This window comes from Bemisia tabaci, chromosome 8 (assembly GCF_918797505.1).
Source record: "Bemisia tabaci chromosome 8, PGI_BMITA_v3".
In the NCBI taxonomy this organism is placed as follows: domain Eukaryota; kingdom Metazoa; phylum Arthropoda; class Insecta; order Hemiptera; family Aleyrodidae; genus Bemisia; species Bemisia tabaci.
The window spans coordinates 19,549,882-19,575,827 of NC_092800.1; the positions used below are offsets into that span (position 1 = coordinate 19,549,882).

Here is a 25,946-nt window from a genome sequence, read left to right on the forward strand (position 1 = left end):
ACTTGAATCCCGTTGGTTCTTTTCTGCTAAATGCAATCCAATTGCAGTAAGTATCAGAAGAAAAAAATATAATGTGTCTAGAAGAATGAAATTAAGAACCTCAAGTTCAAGAAAGAATACTAACAATAAGTCTTTCCAAACTATAATTAAATCAATCTTATAAGATAAAATTCTTTCCAATGAGTCGATGAACATGTTAAGAATTAGTTAGAGGGGGAAAAAAAGTAGGCACACATAAACGTGAATTATGGTATTTTATATTACTTTTTAAGCAATCAAGAAGTATTGCATATCAATCACACAAAATTATATCCTACTGAATAGGTACAATGAGCCATAAGAGCAAGATTTGACCAGCAAGAGGCCTTAAATATGTCTAATTCAGTAACCTCTAAATTCTGTTTTAGATGGAGAAAATTAAGTACATTTTAACTCAAGCTGTAAGCAAGTTGAGCTGTTTTTACAGCAGGCCCAAGCCGTCAACAATTCTTCAATTTTGAATAGCATATTCAACATTCTTGCCTCAACTTGCGGCCGGCCACATACCTGCCAACACAATTTGGTCCCGGAACATTAAGAAAGCAAAATAAAGACGATTGCAACCTGTTAATGCAATATTTATGAGCAGAAATTTTAAAGCCTTTCATGGGATAAATTCTGCAAGAAAAGTAACTTAAATGCAAGCACGTCCACCAATGCTCCCTTCAGTTGCCTTTCATTGATTTAAAGAAAAAGGAAATATTTTCCGAATGATATAACTACTTCGTACTTTGTACTGGCACCATCTTAATGACTTTTGCTGGGTTCCCACCGACAACAGCATTAGCTGGCACATCCTTCGTCACAACAGCTCCAGAGCCAATGACAGCATTATCACCGATGGTGACACCTGGGTTTATGATAGCACAACCACCGATCCATACATTATCACCAATTGTCACAGGTTTTGCATACTCTTTGCCTGAGTTTCGCTCGATAGGATCTAAAGGATGTGTAGCAGTGTAGATGTGCACATTAGGGGCGAGCATACAATTCTTGCCTATTCGGATAGGACATACATCCAACATAACACAGCCAAAATTAGCGTAGAAGTTGTCACCGAGGAAGATGTTGTATCCATAGTCACAACGAAAGTCAGGCTCGATAAATGCCTTTTTGAAAGGCGGCAAAAGTTCGGTCAGTATTTTTTGACGCAACTCCTCATCGTCTGGCCCTAACTGATTATATTTGTGAACCAATCGTCTCGCTCTGATTCGCTCGGCCACGAGGGTGGAATCCTCTGCGATATACATCTCACCTGCAATCATTTTGCGTTTCTCCTCGCACATAGGGTTTTCTGAGTTATCGGTGGTAGCCATTTTAACGGAAGAAACTCCTTGCAAGGACAATGACAGGGACCTCGTTTTAATCAATTCTGTGCATCCAAATGTGATTTGAATTACCCAACACTGGCACTTGTGGGCTGAATATTTAAACTACAGGAGAGATTTCTCTTGCAGCTAATTGACCTGGAATAAAACATGCTAAATTAGTAAACACACTTGCAAATTCAATATTAGTCTTCATCTAATACGAGGCTATGGCCATAGGGGAAAAGTGACCTTATAGTGCCAAATATTTAAAATTGAGATACCTATTGGTACTGGTGTGTAAAGGAGTGTTTTCTGAACATTTAGGCACAGGAGCAGTCAAATTTACTAAAGGTATGAGCTGCGCTCTACATTCCTAAAACTTGAATTTAGCAATTCAAAATTAATATCCGGCCTGAGACATTTCTGCCAGTGAGCGAGCACTGAATATTTTGAGCCTAGATCATCAATTTTCATACAACAAATGATCATCAGGGGGCAAATTTGAACAATTTTTTGGGAGGATCCACAAAAATTGTCTAAAAAAGACCTTCGCATTGCTACCTGTTCCTGATCTAACATCGCCAGATCAGAGAGTGCTGGAAAAATTATGCTATTTCATTAATGTGCCCACAGGTATAATTAATTATTCTTCCATCTTTCTAGCTTCAGCAGATGTGAGGACGTTTTAGGTAAAAAAATATTAAGTAAACCAGTTCAAATTAGTGAATAAAAAAGGAAATCTAAAGAAAGCAACAAGCAGTTTGAAAACCTGCAAACTAATATTGTATATCTTTTTATAGTATGATTACGCGTAAAATGACATCAAGCCACTTTCAGTAATTGGAAAAAATAAAATATTAGTCGTACCTAGGTGTAGATTTGAAAGAGACTGAAATTCAGAAGACTGCAGGATGCTGAATCAAGACGAAAAAAGGTAAGATTCATAACAGAGGAGTGTGATGACAACTGAACATAAATGTTTCATGAATGACTGAAGTTGTAAGAGAACTTGTGAAAACTATCCCGGCTCAAAAACGTGCAGAAATAAGCATGGAATTTCATGTTCAATACACTTTACCTCCCTAAGATGAGTTGGAACTTCTGAAGCCCTCTGGCTTGGGCGTGTTATCAGTGATTCCGTGTGCACTTGTCATAGGTCCTCTTTCTACGAATCCGAGACCACCAGCAAATTAGTATTTCAACCCTGTTCATACCATTTCCGCGGATCTTCTCTGTTGTATCTCATACGAGATCAAAATTACTTTCAACAAGTTTCGACATTGACAACAACTTATCATTTACGCAAGTTAGTGATAAGGAAGGCACTCTAGTGATAAAAAAAAGTTGTTTACATGAGACTAGCGCAATCTAGGTAACGTGTCAGGAGTTTCAACGGCTTTGTCAATTGAACGACAGAGAGCGCTGCACGAAATGATACTGCATGCCTTCCATTGCCGTAACAACAATTGCATTGCGTAGGAATGACGGCGAATTGTTTGCTGAATAAAGAAAAGAGGCCTCTCTCTTTGAGATTTTTTACAATTAAATTCAAATGGTTTCAGTAATTGCTTGAAATCGTGATTTATGGATTAAATGATAAAATACTGCAATTTAATGGTAGAAGGATTCCAATTTCATGGTCGAAGGATTGCAATTTCATGATGAAAGGATTGCAATTTCATGGTAGAAGCATTGCAATTTCAAGGTAGAAGGATTAGGTACAATTAAAATACCTAAGAAAGTTGCAATTTTATATCAATATCAATATTCATGTTACAAAATAATACTCTGGAAGTTCTCTGAACCTTGTACTTGGGAGCTTCGAGGATTGTATGATGCTCATTTTTCCACTGATTAAAGGGATAAAATCACTTCATATTTGGATGAGGAATCAAAAGGCACTAGGTACTTTTTTAAGTTTTAGTGTGGATTTCAAAAAATAACAAATCGAGAAATTATGCCAACACACATGACCATGCAAAATTCCTCCAAATCATAAAATTACATTGAATCATCGATTTCTTTACTTCCTCATTCAATTTTTTCTTTCTTTTCTCACTTCTTGTAATATTATCAAGGTCTGATAAAAGGGAGAACCGTATGGGCCGCGGCCCACAGGTACAACAAACTAGGACAAACTTTTAGGGGCAACAAACTATGGAAACATGGCAGATTCCAAAATGTATGACCCTTTTTTTCTTTCTGAGAGTTGAAAAGTTAACGCTATTGAAATCTCTGGATAGCCAACTGTTGTCAGCCACGGGTAGCATAACCTTAGATTCAGCTCTGAACATTTTAACTTAAAAATCGAATCACATCAAAGGTCATGATGGAAAGAGATGCAACCGGAGTTATTTACGGACAACCAGTCAAAAAATGAAACCTTTATAAAATACGAGAATCATTTTATTTCAAAGGATCAAGGAGATGACAATGAAGCTAGGTGTTATTGAAAAATGAAAAGATTCAAACTAAAAACACAGTAAATTAAGCAAAAAGATGTTGTATCCGAGGAAATTACTAGAATAAAACTCAATGAAAAATGGCACTAAGCCTCGTAGAATATTAAAGGCGTAGAAAAATGTGTAAAAACAGTCGTAATATGACTAAGTTTTTTTTTTTTTTTTTTTTTTTTTTTTTGAATGGCAATACCAATTCTACTCTTACCTGGAAGAAAGTAAAAAGAGGCAAAAACGAAAATGATGATTATGCCTTTAAAAGTTAATAAGACGAGATCTTTTCCTTTGATTTTTAAATTGCCTCACTATGTTGCCTATTAATCTACCCTCTTATTTGAACTTGCTGTTCGTATGTTACTGTGCTGAAAGGCTAAGAAGGGATTTTTTAACTCTTCATTTAAAGGACTGTAATGAAGTTCCTTATGAGATATTATCTGGTATTTTAAACAAAATGGGCGGAAAGAATATTTCGTTCATACTTTGGGGCTTGCAGACACAAAAAATCCCTGGCAGCCCAGTAAAGAAATTGAAAATTTCACCAAGAATTTTCAGCAATCTTCAGTTTTTAGTGAGTTCACCACTCAAAAAAATGAGTTAAATACTTAAATAATTTCATTTTAGAATGAGAAATATTTCTGAGGCAATTTTTGAGAAGCCTTAAACAATTATACAACTCAGAAACCGCCGAAAAAATTCATTTTTCTGGCTTCAGTTCGAGACAAATGTACTCACAGACTTTATATACAAAACTTCAAAAAAAAAAAAAAAAAAAAAAAAAAAAAAAAAAAAATACCTAAAGAATTGTAATAACTAAATTGTAAAAAAAAAAATTCTCTTTCTTAAAAAAAAATAGCACCATTCAAGATACATCGTGGAAAGGGACACATAGCGGAATTAATGTAACTGTTCCAGTATTGGAAGCAAGATGATGTACGGCCTTTTTTAACAGATATGAAATTGCCTCAAAACACCATTGAAATTCAAAAATGTTGAAAAAAGTAAGGATTTACTGAAAAGAAACTTGACAACCTGCAAATGTGGTCGACTTTACTTCAAACTAAATGTAAGAGACTCTGACAGTCTATCTGAAACAAAATTTTCATAAAAAAGAGCTCCTTTTTTGAAGGACATGATAAAAAGAAAATTATTCATGTGGTTCTTCTGCCATATAAAAGTAAAAAAGTGGACTTTTATGGTCGCTGTAAGAAAGTTCTACAATTTTCAAGAAACCGATTTCATATGGCCTCTCCTAAAGTCATTCTGGGATGCATCCTCACCAAGAAAATTAAGAAGAGAGAGCCAGATAAGACTAATCTAATTTTGTCACGCTTGAAAAAGGTGGTAAAAAACGATGCTTAAAAACAAGCAATTTGTATCAAATTCCTATGCCCTAATAAACAAGAAATAAAGCAAAGGCATTTTATTTAATAATCACAATATAATAGGATATTCCTTTGTTTAGAATGAAATACTACATATTAACAAATATCAAAGTGAATTTTTGGTCAGAATTTGGAGAACTTCCAATTCCATAAATTAATTATTTCATTTGACTTGGCAGGATATTTCAGTTCAATGAGTTATTTTATAAATAAAATTGCTTCTTTTATCACTTCCTAATTCATGTAACACTAAAAACAGGACATTTAATGCAAGACTTTCAGCCTCATTTTGGTAGAATATAGAAGAAAAAAAAGGCTCTTTGATATTATTTGATTTTTGCAATGAATTAGTAAATAGAGTACAACAGAGTAAACTTATCGTACCAATTGTGAAAAAACGTAAAAATCAAAGAAAATAAAATACACAAGGTGCCCAAAAATTACCCAGACTTGTACTGTAGTTCAAAATTAAGCTAGATAGAAGTTTAATTATGATCTCATTTGAAAGGTCAAGGGGATTACTTCCACTAAGCCTTCAGTAATAAAATAGTGCAATTAATGAATTTATACCGCTTGTGATGAACTTAAAATTATTATTAAATGAATGCATGAACTTTATCCTGCAATGACGAACTACAACTTCGGGCTCATCCAAAAAAGGACCTGTTTGCATAGAAACACTAATGGCACATATATTGTTTCTGAATTGGGCCGGAAACAGTAGTTATTTATAACAAAATATAGTTCAAATGTTGGTAGAAAAATATTCCTGAACATTTTTAGGAGCAAATCTATTCGAGACAAATTTTAAAAAACTGGAGAAATTTCAAATTTTAAGACTTGAGATTTTTAGGGGATAAACAAATTTTGAAAAGTCCTGAAAAATTTAGAATGTCATTGGGTAGTTCACAGATTGGGTGATTAAACATTTTCTGCAATATTCCTTGATGCTTTCCATAATATTTGCTAGAAAAAGTACTCACATTGATAAGTGGTGATTGGTTAGGTTTAATTCTATGAAATTGATCAAAGTACCACCTCCCACTCATTTCATGGAAACAGGTAAAAGTCAACAACGTACAAAAAATGTAAAAATAACAAAGGTAAATAACAGTGAGTTACGGTCATCTATAACCAACTGGATTAACGGTGGGAAATTCGCTAGCGGAACTCTTTTCTTGTGTCTCTTCCGTACATGTGCGTTTGGGTAGTTCTTTCAGCTCTCGGTCTAAATCACCTCGATTGACAGCTTTACTCATGGGTGCGGGCGAGTTGCTCAGGATACTTGGACCTTCGTTGGCTTCGTAAGCAGTTTCAATCTCATTTGTGGTAACAGGATCAACTGGTTTGGGTTCTAATCTGGCAAAGTAATCGTCCAGAAGAAGGTGCAACTAAAATTGAGAAAAAATATATCTTCAGAAAATTATCAAATAGTGATGAAGTAATAGGTAGGACATTCAAAACTTTGAGATAGAGGCACAATTTTGGCAAAAACAATCTTGTGAACGCATTCTATCAGCCACCAGTACCTGACCCATCTGCAAATCAAATTCCCACTTATTATTTGACTCCGGTGAGAAATCGTGTGTACTTTTTGTACTGGAACTAAAAAAAAATAACCAGCTCAAAAGTAGGAAGTCAGCTGGTAGGTACATTAAAACGTCAAAGCCTGGAAGATTTTGCACCCCTGCTCCTACTGAAATATTTGGTCCTACACGGAAAAGCCAGTTGATGCAAACATTTTTTAGGAAATAATGATTTTGATTGATTGAAAGACAGAAATCAGTTGGAAGATGTTGAAATCGCAATACCTGAAGTACTTTTTGCTGTTGCTTATGACATCTTTTCTCAGGATGAAAATTCAGCAAGGAAACAAAAATGAATTTGGATTTCCTGTAGATAAAGGGAAAAAGCCTGATTGCTAGGAAAAAAGGCTGCTGACTAGACTCCGTGCTATTACTAATCAATAAAAGAGAAAACTTACTGATTGAGCCACAACGATGCTCTTAAAGAACAAAGAGCCACAGCAAGACATCTGACAGCTGACATCTTTTAGATGTTAGCTCCTCTGCCTAGATGTCATTAGGGACAAGAGATTTACCCATACAAAGGGTTGTAAAAAAGAACCTACATTCCGACAGAGAGCTTCAGATATTTCAAAAATTCAAAATTCTCTTAGCAGATCAATCGACCCTTCAACATAAAGATGCTCATTTGTCCTGTGGACATTCACTCTTTTTCTCTAACAATCCTAAACATCTGTCCTTGGTTTTTTTCATGCCCCATCTTCAATGCTAATACGTACGAGGGTTGTCCAGAAAGTAAGTTTACCTATTCAATATCTCCTTAACTGAGATAGATAAAGAAAATCTGTAAAAAGCATCGAAAAGTAACTATTTTTAGCTTTCTAACACGGTTTGGATTTTGAAATTTGGTTTAATAGAACTCTCGATAAATAGATTTTTCTGAACCCGCCTCTTCTCCGCGTGGGTTCAAAATTTCACAGAACACCATTAGCAAATGAGCTGCTGTGTCTATCGCTTATCTCAAGAAAGAGTTGGTTGCATTTCATGTAAAACATAAAGAAGCACATTTCTCAATTCGAAAATCATAGAATTATTTGATAATTAGTGGGTCTGGACTGCGGTACATGAAAAGATTAGGCTACAATTGGTTAACTTGTGGAGTTCTGCCTCTGAATTTGGTTTCAGTGTGTGAACTACTCTCTATAATTTGTTCTTTGACCAAGAAAGGTGACCACAGCTACTCAAATTCAGGTAATTTACGGTGAAGATGTTGTAAATGCTCCATACTTTTCCAAATGATGCATCTTTGACGAAATCTCGTCTCAAACGAGGGGAATGATGTAAAGGCTTCTGAACGATTCTGTCAACAAGTGAGAGTCAACGCTGACGATTCGGTTAACTTTCGTTCAGATTCAACTGAGTTTAAAATAACTCAATTTTCAAAGTTGGCATCTTTTTTTCAGTCATTTGTCTGATGAAGTAATAAATATTTCAACTCCACAACGGAGGAACAATAACCTGGGAGAGACCTTCCACTGCTTGGCGCGCCGGTGTGTTGCCGATGAGCACACCTGCATCTAGAACTGGATGATATTGGGCCAACTTATCTCTGCATATTGTGAGGAGCATTTGCATGTGACTCAATTCATCTTGCAGGTTCTTTAAGGTCTTGTTTTTCTGCAAAGTATGACAAAAATTTATCAATTTTTACTTCTTTATCTGACTTTCAAAAATAGAAAAGGAAACTTTTTGCATTTCATATTTTCTCGAGAAAAATAGAGAAAATAGAGGGCTTGATGGAAAAGACTTGTGAGCTAAAAAGGCAAAGAATGAGGTCGTCTGATTAAATGGGCTAACATATTTTTTTTTTTAAACAAGATCTTAGACCTTCTAACATAGTTTGAACATTATCTGATGTCATTTTTCTTCCATTAAATTATTGAAACAGACACCTTCCATCAAAATATAAAAATTTTCTCCAAAAAAAAACTCCGCTTCTTCTTCACAACTTTAATAACAGCTGCCTTTTGGGCTTTCGCGATGCTTACCGGAGAAGCACTAAAAATTTTCAAGAAGAAATGTACTTCATGGGAAACAGTTGGGTCGTTTTTTCCTTTTTTTCTCAACTGGCAAATGACACTGAGAGCATACTGATTCAACAGTCTTCACTTCTTGAATCAGCGTCAAAATGATACCACAGAAAGTACAAGTTTTCAAAATCTGTGGGCAGGATGGGATGGAGTAAAAAGGATTTACAAGGAAATAAAGGAGAGGATTTTAAGATGAAGGAAAATCTTCTGCTCAAAAAAGTTGAAAATGTAACTCAAAAATGCATTTTTGGTTTATCTATTAAAAATAAAGATCAGAGGCTATTTGTCCTTGGGCAATATCATGAAAAGCATTTAAGTAAACATTAACAGATCAAAAATCAGTTACAAATTTAAGGAGTGAGCTACTCTTAAAATTTGGGGCTTGAGAATTAACTTTTTTAAACCTTCCCACAATACTTCATTCTTTAGTCCCTTATTCATTATCAGGCTAGATTCTGCATGCATTTGCCCCACAGTGTAAATCAGTTGTAATGCTAGCAAAACAGAGCACACTCTCTCTGAAATTGACTAAAGTTGTAGTTCAGATCCTTCTCAACATACTGAATTATATATGTGAATACTTTTTAGTGAATGCAAGTAATGACAACAATGTTGCAGGAAGGAAAAAATATGTACCTCAGCTTGTAGCATCGCAAAATTTCTGTTGTATCATGTTTTTTCAAAGGTGCACCAGTGAAAATTATTTTTTGACATTTATTCATTTTTTTCCAACTTGCATAGAATACTCTGAAAGGATTTCTAAAAACAGTGTTCAACCAATTATTTATAAAGAATAAAATAACGGTAAGGATTTGGAAATATCACTGTCAAGAGACAAAATTCTTGGCTTTTGCTAGCAATCAATGAGGCAGAGTAATAATATTTTTACAAGTTCTACACATGTGCTCCGTAATCTTCAATTGCTTTATTAAAAAGACCAAAATATTTACTTCCTTCATTAATTAAATCATACTTACATTGAAGGCTATGCCATCTATCACAGTTCTACGATTAGACGTTGGTCTAGTTTTTGGGCGCTGCTTGATAGTCTCTTTCTTACGTGCTCCCTGAGTCGAGCTCTGTTCTACAGGAGGAGCGACTTTATAGATAGGACAGAGGCCACGTTCACTCTGGCTGTCATCTCGCAGCTGCATTGCAACACGCACAATGTCAACAACACTGACACTGTGCGGAAACTTCATGAGTAAAGACAGACATTCCGAGTAATCGCAACGTAGCAGGTTATAGCGGATACTTAGTAGCAATGCCACAACAATGAAGTTGATCAGCGAGAGGCGAGGCCCTTCCGAGAATAGCGCATCCCACAGAACTAGCAAATCTTCAAACTCAAATTCTCGCCCAAATAACAGTCTGAGCCACCGTCTGAAAGAGAAGATAAATGTATAAATACGAGATTTTACATCAATTTTCGAGACCTAGTCATACACAGTTGACCGAGTGTTTGATGAGGATGAAATTTCCTAGTTTTTTTACCCCTGTTTCAAGATGCATCAATTGTTAAATTCATTTTATTGTATTGGAAGAAAAATATGAAAAAATGAATTTGATTATCAGATATTTATCAATTATTAAATTTATTATATTGTATTGGAAGAAAAAGATAAATAATTAATTTGATTATCAGATATTTATCAGAGGAAGCCTTGATATTTTTCGTTTATAGCAATATATCAACAAATATCCGGCAGACGATTAGAACGGTAAGTATAATTATGTTACAACTTGACATCAAGGTAACTACAACTAGCGAGAAACCTGTCATATATGGCTTGTTTCTCTTTGAAAAAATAACTGTTTAGAAACAACGCAATGGAGATACGTGGTTTCGCACTTTGGTCATGAGATAATGGTTCTTCTTCAAAAATACTTCCGAAGCCTCATGAAAGCTTTGTACAGAAAACTCTTTAAAATATGGTTGAAGATGTGACTTACATGCCAAATGTTGAAAAGGGAATGCTAAGTTCAGATAGATGACTTTCCAAATCAGGATCAATAGGTTTTAATATTGAATCTTTGATAAAATTTAGTTGCGTTATGACTGGATTTTCAGTGACTGCTGTGCTCACATGGATACGAGTAGGGAAGTATCCAGAGGAACTCACTGGACCGGCTGTTTGGTAGTATATTTCAATGGACTGCATTAGAGTACTGAATATGCAACTAAAAACAAAAATTAGAGAAAAAAATGTAAAAATAAATACACTTAATGTGAATACAACTTCTGAACTGTCAAAATCAACAGAGAAAATAATTTTGGATAAATCTGTTTTTATAAAGGAGACTGCGTGAATGCATAAACGACAGGAGATGATCTCTCTTCATTCTCCAAGTAAAATTAACAGCGAGAATTGAAGTGGCAGATTTTTTGTTGCACTTGCACCATCAGCCAACTGGTTTGGTATAAGCTATAAATAATTTTGAAACATTCTCCTCACTAAAAATTACTTAGTTATATTTTGTGAGCTCTAGAGAGATACTAACAAATTGAGAAAACTATTCAGAGACTATGGATTAAAATCAATGGATGAGTGATGTTACATAAATTAACGTTTGAAGCGATGACTTTTCACGCAGATCAAAATATCAAAACCATATTAACAGAAGTGAAAAAAAAAAGGATCTATGGAAAAAGTGAATTCACAAAAAAATTTTTTTGATATAAAAATAAAATTTAAAAAAATACTCACAAACTATCATGTTCCAGGTAGTCTGGGTTCATTAACTGACTGATAATTTCACTGAAACCAAAAGAATATCAGAAAATAGAAAAATGTCATGTAAAATAAGAAATATATCAGAATGGGTCAATTGAGCAAGTCAAAGAATTGTATTACAGCTAATTGTATTACAGTTTACAGCTTATAGATGTGCAAAAAAAAATTATGATGACCTATGATTTTGCTTCTTCAGCATTCCATGATTATAAAATTTTATAACACCATAGAAATGTCATCTCAAACAATTCTTCCATTTGATGCTAAGGACATAAATTTCATTTTGCTTATTCCCTCATTTAAGACACTCACTCATAAAGAAAGTAAGCTTCCATAAAAGCTTCACAAAACAGTGTATAATGTTAATGGCCAACTAGAGATAGACAGAAACTAAAGAAAGTATTACCTTAATTCTTCTGTCTCACGAACGCAGAAAAAATTCTCTGTGTCTGCATTCAAAACAAACAATATTGGCGCCAAAATTTCATGCATACCCTAGAACACACAAAAAGCAAGTAAGTGACTGAAAACTATTACTTCCAGTCTACGGAGGTAAAAAGAACATGCAGTTTTAGAGACGTACCTTCTTTCAAATCAGATTTTAGCACAGAGATTGATTAGATTAGTTACAGCAGAACTGAATTTTCATGGATGAAGTTATGAAAATTAGTTTTGACCAGCAAAACGGAACATTTCAATTTTTGAGCAGCTCCCTTCTCATGTTTAGAAGGGCTTTGCAGGTGCTTTGGAATGCTCTCATTTAATTATGAATCAATGAATAAGACAGTTGATGATGAGTCATGAATGATAAAATGATAATTCTGCTTGGTCATCGGTCTATGAATGAATTTTTTGAAACTTTTATGAGACAAAATTGAGCGAAAGGAAAACAAGTTCAATTAATATTTCTGAAGGACACAAAAAAAAATGACTCAACTGACTCATTTGATGAGCTAAGGACCTCCCTAATTATCATTCTCGCCGTGAGCCTACAGAGCAACTCAATGGGTGTTGGTAAAGATACAGCTTTTCTCACCTGTCGGTAGCACATTTCAGGATTTTTCCTTGCATAACAAAAAAGTATATTCAGCATGTGCTCCTGAATTTTCAGATCCCTGAAAAATTCAACACCTGGAAAAGTCCTGATGATGTCCTGTTTGATGACTGTTTTTAGTTCATTATCACAGAAATACTTGTGCCACTTGCTTTGCTGGAAAATAAAACAAAAATAATATTTACAATAATAAAAAATTAATATTAATTACAGACAGGAGTGCACTTGGACTGAGTTCAACAAAAGTGCACCAAGTTGCATTTTAGAAAAAAATGAGTTGGGGGTAGTATTGAATTGAACTTGTCATGAATTTCCTCCTGGCAAAACTTTAAAGTATAGACAAAATACTTTAGAAATAAAATTAGTTGTTACACTTAAGTCTTAAGGTTGAGTCTTGAGCGAGAATAAAACTTTGCAAATTGTATTCTTAATTTAAACTTGATGCGACTTCGTACGTTTTTGTTAAACTCAGTCTGAATAAGTTATTATTTTCCTTAGTTTCACAATTAAAATCTTTTGGTGGATTTATGTCAGTTTCAAGTATGAACTGTGAAAATATGAGCTGCACATTTCAACTGCAGCGTTTAAAATAACCTGCTCCAATTTTATTTTTCAAACAGAATATTACCAGTAATATTTGTGTGACATTTTCGGAGTTTATTCTAAAAGGGGCGAGGAAAATTCCTGCAAAATTTTAAGCAATGCTGATGGTCAGTATTCCCCAAAAATAGTAAGGTGAGGTGGGAAAATTGTAAGCATAAATGAGCAATTTTGGGTTTTGATAGTTGCTTTCCCATAAATTGTCTGGTGACAGTGTACAAAAACAAACCATGATTATTTGTTTCCATATTTTCTGGGACATATTTTTGGCGGAAAAAAGTGCTCTAGGTTCACATTCACTATACAAAGCCTCATGACTATATACTTAATTGTAAGAAGTCTCCTTCAAAGAGAAACTATAATCTTTATAAAGTCTGATAATAATCTAAAATACCTCAGTGTCTTGTGACAGAGGATGATCAGAAACTGGAACATCCTCTTCCCGCGGAGAAATAAAATGCTCCTTTTTTAGGGCATCATAATCAGCGCGTAGGCTTGTAATTATTCCAGACCAAGTGTTCGGCCTACTAGCTGGTAGGATATTTAGCATCAGTCTCCAGCAAACACTTCGGAAGTAAGATGTACGTAATCCACCACATTTTGCAGAGGCGCAAAGATGTTTCCATTTTGCCTCATCACCAGAAGACAGGTTTTCCCATTCTAGCCTGAGAGAAAGACAAATACTTTTGAAAAGTTGGTAAATCAAATTTAAATTTCAAAATGGTTCACAATATTTAAGCAGAAGCGGCGGTCAACAAATGTGATGGTTTCAGCAGTCAATTTTCTGTGGAACTGTCATCTGAAAAATTGGCGGTTGTTTACTTTCCATTTGCAAGCAACTGTGCTACTGCCGTCCAATGGCACAGAGAAAAAAAAGGAGGTGTTTGCATTTTGGGCAACTGGGAAATATTTTGATGACGTACTTAGGTCGGTACGGCTACTTTCATCATCGATTTTCTAGGAAATGGTGTAGTTTATGAAAAAAAAATGCATTCTACATAAAGTATTTGAAAGTATATCATGAGTTGATTTGAGCAAAAAAATCGGACGTTAAGTATGGTCTGTTTTACATGCTTCGAATTCCTGATTTCTCTGACCAGGTTGTGCCAACCTACATCACAGGGTACACAATCCTCAAGATGCAAACACCTCCTTTTTTATCTCTATGGTCTAATGGCAAGCAAGGATTGACCAAAAGCAATGACAATGCTGTGCTGCTGTTGTGCGCAGACCCGAAAAACCAATACTTGCCTCCGAGAGGGTATTGCTGAGTTTAACAACTGAGCGTTACTGTCAGAAGTAAAAAACTGCCAGTTTATCTGACAACATTCTTAAGAGTCCATTACTTCGTTTTGTAAGCTGTGACCACTTAAAGTGCTCTGACATTTAAAAAATACAGCTTTATTACAATGAATAAGGTTGTAGGTAATTAACGTTTAACCACCAGCGTCTTTCAATAGTATTTCCAATTGATCTTCTAATGCACCATACCTTGTGGAATGAAAACTGAGGGGTGGGCCTTGCAAGCAGGGCAACAAAGAGTTCGAGCGAGTGTAAATTCAGATGACATAACAAGGCGGAGAATGCCTGGATACTTACAGATATTTTTGAACGCCTGATACAACAGCTACACTCTCGCTCTCCTCACTGGACTCGCTGGGAATTGATTCATTAATTTTAAGATTCTTGAGATTTGATTTGATGTCAAAGGCTGGGTTCTTAATCATGGTGAGGCTGAAGATGAACCATGAGTGAACCAACACAGAACATCACTCGGTTTTTCGATTGTACTTGCTTCACCTGCGTTCAATTGAGGACAGATTACATCGTGAGGTGAATTAGACCTAAAAATCTCAAAAAAGCATGGAGAAATCAAAATTAATTAGGAAGAACACAAACAAATCGCGAACGACGTAACATGGCAAATTTAGTGGTAAATAAAAGCACAGCTGATTGTTCACTGATATGCTGATAACAAAAGTTGAACATCGGGAAGTAAACGATTATTCAACAGGTTTTTACGATGGTTGTAACGATGATGACATTTTCTTTATCGGTGTTAATCCGTTGACTTTTTTGTTTTAATCAGCTCAACTAGAACTCATCATTGACTCATCAGAATATGTCAGAAGTAATCAGTGTAACCTAACCTCAACAAGTAAACTAACTCACTGTCCTAGAAGCGTGTATTTGCTATTTGAATTTGATTTGAAATTTCCAACGTTCAATTTCAGTCTTCAGTAGTTTTAAATTATCCCAGTGTTTTCTGTTCTATCTATCTCACTGCAATTATGGAGAATTTGAAATCGCTAATTCTCAAATTTTTGATCAAAATCTATATCAGTGCAACTTCGGCTTTGCTGTGATATCTCACATGTTCTTTGACTCTGTAGAATTGAAGTTACCCTATCTGTCTTCAATTTTTCATAATTATGTCTTTTGGTAAGAAATTTTTTCCTGTGCTCCTTTGTATCTATTATTTTCTACTTACTAGTCAACTCTCTGGTCAAAAGCTCTCACTTTAAGTCCTCAAAATTCATGTAGCAGGGGCTGTTACCTCATTCACCGTCTGGTAGTTTTAGTTGAGAATTCTCGCTACGTGAGGGTGATGAATATAACTTGTAGACCTGGATTGGCAGAGCAAGCAAGCCCTAATTAGAACTAGCATTCGATTTGTTGGCATCTGTTTACTTTTGACTTTCTTGTACAGTAGACTGTTTGACTGTTGACAATATCATGGGTGGCGGTAGCCACTTCTGGACAAACTCGAATATTGTCATCCTTGGGATCAATGCTTTGTAGCTATAGAACAGCCAAAAAGCAAAAATTTGCAATCAAAGAGTCAGAAGCTACCAAATTATTTAACCCAAGCTCTAGTAGTAGCGCAAAGTAGCATACGGAAACCTCGGATGTCCTTTTTGTGGCAAGTATAGATTTTCGCAGGTCCTTCCCCTAAAGCATGCCTTGACATATCACAAGCTACGATTCTCTGTATTTACAGTTTACTCACAAATCTTTAACTCTTCTAAATGACTTTGTTTCTTTCAGGTGGTTTTGGAACGAGTGCCTTTGGTAGCACACCAGCAGCATCAACAGCAGGTGGTTTCGGAACAGCAGGTACCACAGGAAGTGCCTTCGGGAACACAACAACGACTGGGTTCTCTGGATTTGGTGCAGCATCCACAGCTAGTCCTTTTCAAAGCACAGGTTTTGGGACAAGTTTCGGCTCAGCTGCACCGACCACCACTTCTGCTCCATCTTTATTCTCTGGTTTTAACCAACCCAAAACAACCGGAACAGGTAAAGAATGAGTGCATACAACATAAATGGTTTCAGTTTTTCTCAGAGTACACTACCAGGTAACAGTTAAAGCCTCTTGCAATGGAGGTTACCCAGCACTGTGCTAACTCCGCAAGATGGCATGAGACTAATGTGTCTAAAAGTAAGAGGTGTTGACCCAATGCTGTGTTCGAAAAAATAGTTTGCAATTTTGCTGATTTCAACATTTCCTGTTACACTCTAAAATTGTATGGCTCCCAAAAAATGATGAAATCCCCCTAATAGTAGGCTCCCTAGCCAAATATTTTCTAAAATTTTTGGGGAAAGTCAAAACATCAGTAAGTAATAACTTAAGTAAAGTTCAGTAACAGATTGATGTAGTCTGATCATAAATCCGATCTTGAAAAGAACATTTTTTCTTTCAGGAACTTTTGGTACGACAACCTTTGGAGCACCAGCAACAGCCACCTCTACAAGTTTCGGAGCTCCAACCACTGGGTTTGGTGGCTTTGGAAGCAACCCTACTGGTTTTCAAAACACTGGATTCGGTGGAACAAGCTTTGGCACCGCCACCACAACTGCATCGCTTTTCTCCGGTTTTGGTCAGACGCAAACAACCACCACTGGTGAGGACAAAAATCTCTGAGCCTTGGATTCCTTTTCTTATTTCTCCTCCAAATGATCGATGTTCAATTTTCAGCCTAAGCCAGAGTTTCTACCCTTCAGAAGATCAGACTAGCTCTGTAAATTCAATTTGACCAGTAAAACACCGGCATTTTTTTTTAACAGGGAATCCAAGATGAAAAAAATATTTCCTTGTTTTGTGGAAAACCTATGTTTACAGTAAACTAAATTATTTCTTTTTGCATGTATCAGAGCTGAGGTTAAAAAGCAAGATAGGCATTTAAAAATTATTATTTCTAGTTGAAAATAATGTGTACTTTTGGGGGAGGGGGGGGGGCTTTTGAAAGAAACGGACCATGTAATGTTGATGACGGCGAAAAACGGAAATCGCTTTTCAAATTTTCGTTTGCAAAGTGCATGTCCAATGCCTGTATTGTCCATGACGCTCCATGTTTCAGTGAAAATCTTTCTGAGGCTTACTTTACTTGATGAAACTTTGAGGGGAAGGAGGTTATACTCATTGCATGGGTGTAAGGATTTTTTCACATTCTTCACTTTGAATAATTAACCCTTATGACACTTCAAAACAGGACACTTTTCCAGCCTTAGTTTGACATCTTTCTAAATTCCTATCATCTAAATTTTTTTATCTCTCCTACGAGTTGAGCCTAGCAACAACTTTTTGCATATCACACTCATGTGCATTCCCATTTTTTCTACAGGATTCTCTGGGTTTGGAGGTTTTGGTGCCAACAAACCCCTTGGCACCACACAGCCAAGTTTCAGTTTTGGTTCAGCCCTTGGTGGCGGAACCACAGGAGGTCTTGGAGGTGGATCACTTTTTGGTCAGCCGCAACAGCAGCAGCAGCAGCAACAACAACAGCAGCAGCAGCAGACGTCCGGCTACAGTGAGCTGGTTGTCAATTCTATCCTCAACTGTCACATCTTTGGCGATGAACGTGATCAAGTCCTAGCCAAGTGGAACCTCCTTCAAGCATTCTGGGGAACTGGCAAAGGTTTGAATTCGTCTGTTTAGTTATTAATGCCGTTTTTTCAGTGAATATTTAACGACCTTGATCACTGTAATTTTCAGTTCAGAAAATTTAAATAGTTAGACTACTGTTGGATTCCTTACATCAGAGAAATCTAATATAAATGAAATAATGAAATCAGTTCAATTATGGTGGAAGAAATTCTTGTAAATTTGTGTATGTCGCCTAAGACTTCGAATGTAAATGATCTCTTATTCTTTCAGGTTATTATGCTCAAAATACTCCACCCGTCGAATACACTCCCCAAAATCCTCTGTGTAAGTTTAAAGCGATTGGCTATAGCTGCAAAACATCAAACACCAATAAAGACTGTCAAGTAATCCTTCAGTTTAACAAAACAGATGAAGACATTAGGTAAGTCACCCTTGACTATTGTTGAACAACACATTGATTGTGAAACTAGAAACTCCCTCTAATCATTGTAATGTTTTGATATTCCTATTCTATCGATTTTTTCCCCCAAAAAACATTTTATTATTAATTGTTTTCAAGTATCTATACATTTCAAAGAACGCCATTTTTAGTGATTTTTAAGGAAACTTCTGGACCTGTATATCCCACCTCCCCCTTGAAAAATTGCTGTTTGTGTCATTACCAAGCTTTTAAAAACTCATCCAGACCAAGTCATTATTTTAAAAGATCAATTGCGATCAAGGCTTATGGACCCAAGGGCTCTTTGGCTCATTGCGACCTTAGCATAAAAAAGCTCTGCAACAATGAAACATAATTTTCATAAGCATATATTCAAGAAAATGTTCACTTATTTGCATAAATCCTCTCCGTCGGGTCATTTCCTTATACTTCTTCCTTGCTTTTTTCCTCAGGAATCAAAAGAATCAATTGCAAACAAGTTTGAATGCTCTCTTTGGAAACAAGCCAAACCTTAGCATAATTTTTGACTCTATTAAACCAATCTCAGAGACGAAGAGCACAGTCATTTTCTATGTCGAAGAAAAATTACAAACTGGTAAGTATTGTGTTCTCTTTTATCATTTTATCCATTACTGCAAGCTTCTCTAACACTTTTGAGGTTTCGTACACCTTTTGTGATGTTGGTCTTACCTCATGAGTTAAATCTCTAGCAAAAATTGTTCTATGATCAACAGATTAGAACTTTTTTGCCTGAAATTAATTGCTCCACAAGAATCATTGAATTGGAAGTTTGTTCCAAGCAAAGACATCAAGGGCCATATAGCTAATCAATATCTTTAAATTCTCTTTAAGATGGATGGTGGTCTCCGCCTGACGGATGTTACAAGTAGTATGATTCTAGGGAGCCTTCCATTTGCCTAAGAGTACATGTCTCAACCATTTTTTCATAAAATCTAGACAGACACATTGCAAGATGTAATTCTTTAATTAATTAGCTGCCGTTGATTTTAGGTGCCACCAGAAGAGTTCCTTCCTCAGAAATCGTTTCATTCATGATGCAACCTGTACCGAAGCAACAGCTCACAACCATGGGAGTAGAAGATCTTTTCCCCTTTAGTCCGCTTGATGATGAATCCGTTAAAAATTATCTAGCAAATCCACCTGCAGGTTTGACTTTCTTCATTTATATTATCTTGAGTAATTTCGTCTTTGTTAATAGATTATACATAATATTAGTTACTTGAATGATTACAAATTCAAAATGAAAGTTCATGAAAAGTTGGTCTGCTGTATCTAGCTAGAAAGAAAGAGAGAAAAAAAATAGAGGTAATAAAGCTAAAACTGATTGCTTAGTTCTTTTCTGTGATGTAATTAAGCTCTTTCCCAATAAGCAGAAAAGAACCGACTAACAGAACAGATTCAATAAATAATCATTTTTTGACAGAGCTCAATCCTCTCGCTACTAAATGCGCACGATAGAAACCAACCTTTAAATTATTCAGTTTAGATTGTTGACACCAAGGAAGTTTTCAATGATAGTACTGGATTCCATTCAAATCAGCCTAATCACACCAGACATTTGTCAATTTCCTCTGATGCTTTCTTTTTCAAACTGAAAAACCAAGTGACACTGAAACATGAAATTTTGGCGAAATGTCTGTGGACAGAATCTATGTATCACTCTTCATAATCTAGGATAAAGTCACGAGAAGTTCGAAGGTGTTAAGTAGTTTAGTTCACTGTCAAAAAAAAAAAAAATACTGAATCACAAGCAATGTGGAAGCAGTCAAGTCGATCCCCGTTAAATCCATCTGTCTAATAAAGAATTTTGCTGAGCCCTCTATGACGAGCAGATCTCTTCTTTTGCGAAGAAAGTTGTTTCGCTTTTGCTAAAAACTATCGAATCAAGTCCATGATTTTTTTCCAGGCATTGATCCCCGAATTTGGAAACAAGCTCAACTAGAAAACCCAGATCCAGATAAGTACATCCCTGTGCCATTGGTTGGATGGGAAGCTATCCGCTGGCGCTCAAAATGCCAAGAGCATGAGAACAAAATGCACCAAGCGTTTTTGGACAGACTTGCGGAGGATATCTCAGAGCTGCAGGCTCAACATACCCGCACCGCTGCTAAAGCATTGGAGTATAAACAAAGCCTGTTACAGCTACAGCACCGGCTGCTGAAGGTAAGGGTCATACCATAAAACTACTGTAGCACTGTATTTATAATGATAATACCTTACTTCAGTTAAAATTTGTTTATCTCTACCCTTCTCCTTTGATAGTTAGTAGGCTCTCACGAGGCATTTATATGTATCGTTATGCATTTCATGCAATATTTATCTCCCCTCTCCTGTGCTCTGCAAATGCACTTGTACTACAGCAGGTTGTGCCAGATTGGTCAATCGCAGGTGCAACGTGAAGGCACCTAAAAAAAAATGAAGAGCGAAGGCATTTTTGTGGAGGCAATCAATAAATGCATTATTTTTTGAGGAGAATATTACTGAGTGCATTAGTTTTGGTGGAGGAAATTGTGTAACATGCTCTTTTATTCAAAGGAAATAGTTGAATGCACAATCATATGCGAAGGAAATAGTAAAGCATGCAGAAAAAATTACTTAACATTGGTACCATAATCTCTGCCTTCCAAAAGAACTCACGCCCAGCAGTGCAGACAATGCCCGATCTCATGATCCGAGGCAAATGTGAGGCAAATCTTGGGTTGTGAGGCAATTTAGAAAATGAATAACCCCTCTATTTTAGTACTGAAAATGAAAAAGTGGGGCAGGCATGTGCACATTTTATTTTGAAATTCGACATTTTGCCATATAATTGTACGGACGTCTGGCTGTAAAGCAAATTGGAAATATGACTGCAAAGCAAAAACATCGGATCGCATCGAACGGTCAGCGTCTTTGAACTTTATGTCCCCTGCAAAAAATATTGATTCTCTGGTGACTTTGATTCGAAATCTCCAACAGTCTCGGAAAATCAAGTTCAAAATGGAGTTTTATGTTCTTTAATTTTATTTTATAACCTGCCCTGCATCTGTTATTATACCATGAGTAGAATAGAACTTATCCTTAAATTTTGCATTACCAGGTTCTTGTGAAGCAAGAAATGACACGAAATCATGGAATGGCATTACGACCAGAAGAAGAGGCTCTGTGTAGTCGGTTAGAAAGTCTTCACCATCAGCTTAATATGCCTTCTCAGTTCAAGGTAATGTACTCTTGATTTTACCCATTTCATGACTCATTTTTGTCAGTCAATCGCATATTGTGTCGCACTCCTAATTTCTTCATAAAATTTTTGTTCACCTATTTATTCCATGCCACATCGGGCAAATACGCAAGACACTGTAGTGTCCTTGTTAGGCCATGTTAGGCTCATATGGTCGACAACAGCAAACTGACTTCAAACATGTGGGGAAACTAATGGCAAATTGATGGCATCTGAATAAAAATTTCGAGCAACACATTTTTGACCTCAGTTTCAAAGTCTTTTCGTTGCTCACCTAAGTTTGCATTATTTAAAAAAGTTTTCAAACATCTTGGAAAGATGTGTAATAATACATCAAAGGTGTTTTTTTTTTTTTTTTTTTTTTTTTTTTTTTAAATTGAAAGCATATACATCTAGAGGTGTTTCTTAGAAAATTCATTAAATTAACTTACATGTATTGATGCAGGGTCGATTGAATGAGTTACTGGCAATGATGCGATTGCAATTTGATGAGACAGCGTCTACTGGCACCTCTGGCCGTTATATTATGGATCCCAGCATGCAAACTGATATCAAACAGGTAAGAAAATTATTTTTTCAACCTTGAAGTTTTTTAAAAACAGGTATCAAGCTCGGTTGAAAGGTAAAGATTATTAGGTCAACTGCTTTTCGCACCCAAACTTTCTATTGAAGTCAGCCCGAACAAAGCGAATAAACTCTCATAATTTATTTTGGACAAGAATGAAGTGGATTATACACAGGAGGAGCCTTATCCTAGAGTTATGCTGACAGGATGTATCTGTTTCTTAAAACAGATTTGTTTTTGTTTCACTGATAAATTTTGTAGGAACCAGACCGCTAACTTAGAACCAGTTTTCAAAAGTCACTCGGCATCGTGCGCAAAATGTTCCTGAAAATGAGACTTTGGCGCCTAAAAATTCGGAATACTGGCCAAAAGTGGCATTGAGAATAGTCGGACGCAACCCACTACAATTTCTCGAAGGAGCAAACTATTAATCTAAATCAGTGCTCCTCGCAAAGTTCTATGTGCCATCATAGGTAATTGGATGCCAAAAAAGCATCTTGGCCTCCAAAAATTTGTGGATGACTTAAAAATTAGGCCTGCTAGCAAAGATAACTCCTGAATTGTACCTTTAAGTCGGAACACCATTCAGAACAAACCTTTTACTTCAGTAAATCAGAATTAAAGTGAATTTAATTCAATTTAACTAACCCAGATCAATGCAATTTTTAACCTATGTTGCAAGCACACTGGAACTGGAATATCTTTCAGGCAGTTATTGCGATCCTTTAAAATTAAAGGTATTAAATTAATTCATAAATTTCAAATGAACAAGTAATAGAATTGAATAAATCTTGTACTTATTCACAACAAAAAATGTGATAAAATACCACTTCTTTATGCATTGTTTGTTTCTAAAAATCCTTCAAAGTCAACTAATGTTGTTTTTGAAAATTTTGTTTTCAGTTCTTGCAAATGGAACAAAATGGAATGATGCAACTCATAGAAGTTTATAAAAATGACCGAGAGGACATCAAAACAATGTGTGAAGGACTCAGGGAACTAAAAGCTTGCAAAGCTGGTCCATCTGGGGCTTCATGATGATTCCGAATTGAAAGTATGCCACGCCTGCCGACTGCCTCAAGAGACCTCGTTGGAACTTTTTATCAACTCATCTGTGTTTTGTTGATACAAAATTTCAGACCCAAAGGCGAACATTCGTCGATGCAATGGATAGGCTCTTTTTACATTTATATTACGTTTCGAATTTAATCTCATTTTTGACTCTTTGTAATTGTGTACAGTTTAATTTTTAGTCCAAGATGTAACTTTTCCTATTTTTCTTCCCTAAGATAATGGACCCTAGACAAGAGCAGGCAATTCAAATTTTTTGTAACCAGTGCTGAATGAAAACGATAGTACGTATCTTGGTTAGACGTTAGTCTCATTAAGCTATAGGGGGAATTGCGCTCTATGTGAAAGTTTGAAGAGGAAACACTTACCAGAATGATTACATTTGGCCTACATTTTGCAACTCGGAACTACGAAATCTAGCTCAATTTAGAAACAACATATGGACCATTAGTTACCCTATGCACATGAGTGTTTTTACAGATGTGCCATAAATTGTAGATCCTTATTGCAAAATGAAGTCAATTTGTACCTTGTTCAATGGTCCATTTCATTATCAGCTCCCTGATGGAGTCTCTGAGAAAAAACATTAGTTTTAAGTATAAGAAAAAAGGAAAAAACACAAAACTTGCCTCTTGTCGGAATTGATGAAATCCTCATGAGAATTCCTGCAAGAAGCATCCGTTTTATGTTGCCAGAAACCACTCTCTTTGTTTTCTCAGAAGATTTTATCTTGAAGCTCCATAAAATTAATTAATTTTTTACAATGTAATTGAATCAAAATTAATGACTTAAGCACTGAAACATTTCAAACAAATTAAGAAGGTAAAAGTCGTTAGACAATTAAGCACAATTGAAAAGAATCAGCCCATCTACATCAGAAATTGCCTGATTCCCCTTGTACGTTAATTTTTCTTCAAAAAACTGAAAAAAACACTTTGACTTATATTACTTATATTCACAGAAAGTTTTAAGGCTTTCTGTGGTTTAGTTTTCTGTTACAAAAGTATAAAAAAATGAGGAGAAATTAGGTAACATTCGTCCAATTTTTTCCACTTCTTTAATATTTGCACACGCATGCATTTGTTTCATGTTTCATTTTTGTCACAAATTTTACAGAAAATACAAATGTAATTTTTAATAATCACAGTGAATTTATCAGAAAATTTATGAGGTTTTTTAGTCTATATGTAAAACGTAAGGGTCCGTTTTTGATTTGTCTGTGATTATAACTGCCTTTTGTTAATGAAACTATTCAGCTTAGAAAAGTAGTAAATGGGAAGTTTTTCTGATCTGGTGTCGTGTGAATGTAATCCATCTAAATAAGATGGTTTTTATAGCCAATTCTAGAAGTAATGGGGGTACTATCAAATTCTTTCTCTGCCAACTTTATTTCTTTTTTCAATGGGAATGTTTTCAGTGTTGACCAAAAGTTTTTAAACTGGTTATTTGCGCCAGTGAGTATTTCAATTGTACGTCAGTCCAACCTCAATTTTTTCAAAACAATGAATGGTAAATAATTGTACTATTAGTTTTTATGAATAAAATTTTTTAATTAATGGAAATTAGTGTTTTTCAAAAAAATAGTTACATACCTTCAAAAGAAAATCCCTGCATGAGGAGCAATCAAGCAGAAAATTCAAATACTTACCAATGATTTTCAATACAACACAAAAGTAAAAATGAGACCCTATCCTTGTAAATTTCAACCAGGTAGGTGTGAAAATTTATCTATTGAGACGGACAGAAGCCTTTTCAACCGTGAGAGATGGGAAAATGAAAAAAAAGAAGAAAGGCAAAAAACATCATTGAAATAATCTGTCAAATATTTAGATGTTGTATTTCTTGTAAGGGTGATCTCACAACAATACATTTTCGTTGTTTCTATGCATTTTCTCCACTGTATAGGAAGCCTCTTTACTAGTCCTTACACCCAAATCTTGGTGGGAGGGAGGACTTATTCGGCTGAGGCAGAATTCGCTGGAGGGTATTTCAAGGAATCTCCTTAAATTGAATCAAATTAACCCTTCAAAAGCGGCTTTTAAGGTTCTTAAAAGTGGGGAGGGTTTATTGGTATCCCTTGCCCTCCCCAACTGCTGCCCCTCATCCCCTAGCTATTTCTGTGCCGAAATAACAACCGAATACTCACCAGTCGTCATTTTTTGACTGTGTTTGGCTCTCTCTCTCTCCCAGTCAAATATCCCCTTCTGACTGGAATGGATTGTATAAATAAACAATACTGGCTAGTGTCATGACGAAACTATCTACGGAGTTTAAAGTTGTTTTGCTTGACATTGATGTAATCAAGTGCAATACCTTGTTACCTAATCATAAAGTGCACCGCATGATGCAAAGAGATTGCATCACGAAAATTAGTGAGAAAAAATTTTGCCATATCACTATCTTTTTCGTATTTTTTGGCACATCTGCTGAATTTTTGAATTCCATAGAACACAAGCCTGAAATATCATAAGCCGAGGCCTGGCGCCGTGCAGAAATGACATTTTTTGCGTAATCCGCCTCAGTTTCGGTGTTATGCGAACTTTT

At 35.7% G+C, this 25,946-nt stretch overlaps 3 protein-coding genes across 3 annotated transcripts; 1 reads left to right on the forward strand and 2 right to left on the reverse strand.

The window, feature by feature from the left end:
* Positions 1–758: 758 nt before the first annotated feature.
* Positions 759–1,358, reverse strand: LOC109044622 (maltose O-acetyltransferase). The gene has a single exon (XM_072303559.1). It carries the CDS (start codon positions 1,356–1,358, stop codon positions 759–761), a length of 600 nt encoding a protein of 199 aa, XP_072159660.1.
* A 2,371-nt stretch (positions 1,359–3,729) lies between these two features.
* TBC1D5 (TBC1 domain family member 5) lies at positions 3,730–15,169 on the reverse strand. Its single transcript, XM_019062206.2, has 9 exons — positions 14,798–15,169; positions 13,593–13,863; positions 12,581–12,754; positions 11,951–12,039; positions 11,518–11,568; positions 10,763–10,990; positions 9,787–10,192; positions 8,238–8,396; positions 3,730–6,584 (listed from the first exon to the last, which is right to left on the reverse strand). The coding sequence occupies exons 1-9, from the start codon at positions 14,923–14,925 to the stop codon at positions 6,318–6,320; spliced, it is 1,773 nt and encodes a 590-aa protein (XP_018917751.2). The 5' UTR covers positions 14,926–15,169; the 3' UTR covers positions 3,730–6,317.
* A 193-nt stretch (positions 15,170–15,362) lies between these two features.
* Positions 15,363–24,964, forward strand: Nup54 (nuclear pore complex protein Nup54). The gene is made up of 11 exons (XM_019062205.2): positions 15,363–15,640; positions 16,247–16,498; positions 16,903–17,103; positions 17,824–18,117; positions 18,357–18,507; positions 18,978–19,120; positions 19,537–19,692; positions 20,453–20,709; positions 21,626–21,745; positions 22,212–22,325; positions 23,235–24,964. The coding sequence occupies exons 1-11, from the start codon at positions 15,631–15,633 to the stop codon at positions 23,367–23,369; spliced, it is 1,833 nt and encodes a 610-aa protein (XP_018917750.2). The 5' UTR covers positions 15,363–15,630; the 3' UTR covers positions 23,370–24,964.
* Positions 24,965–25,946: the final 982 nt, after the last annotated feature.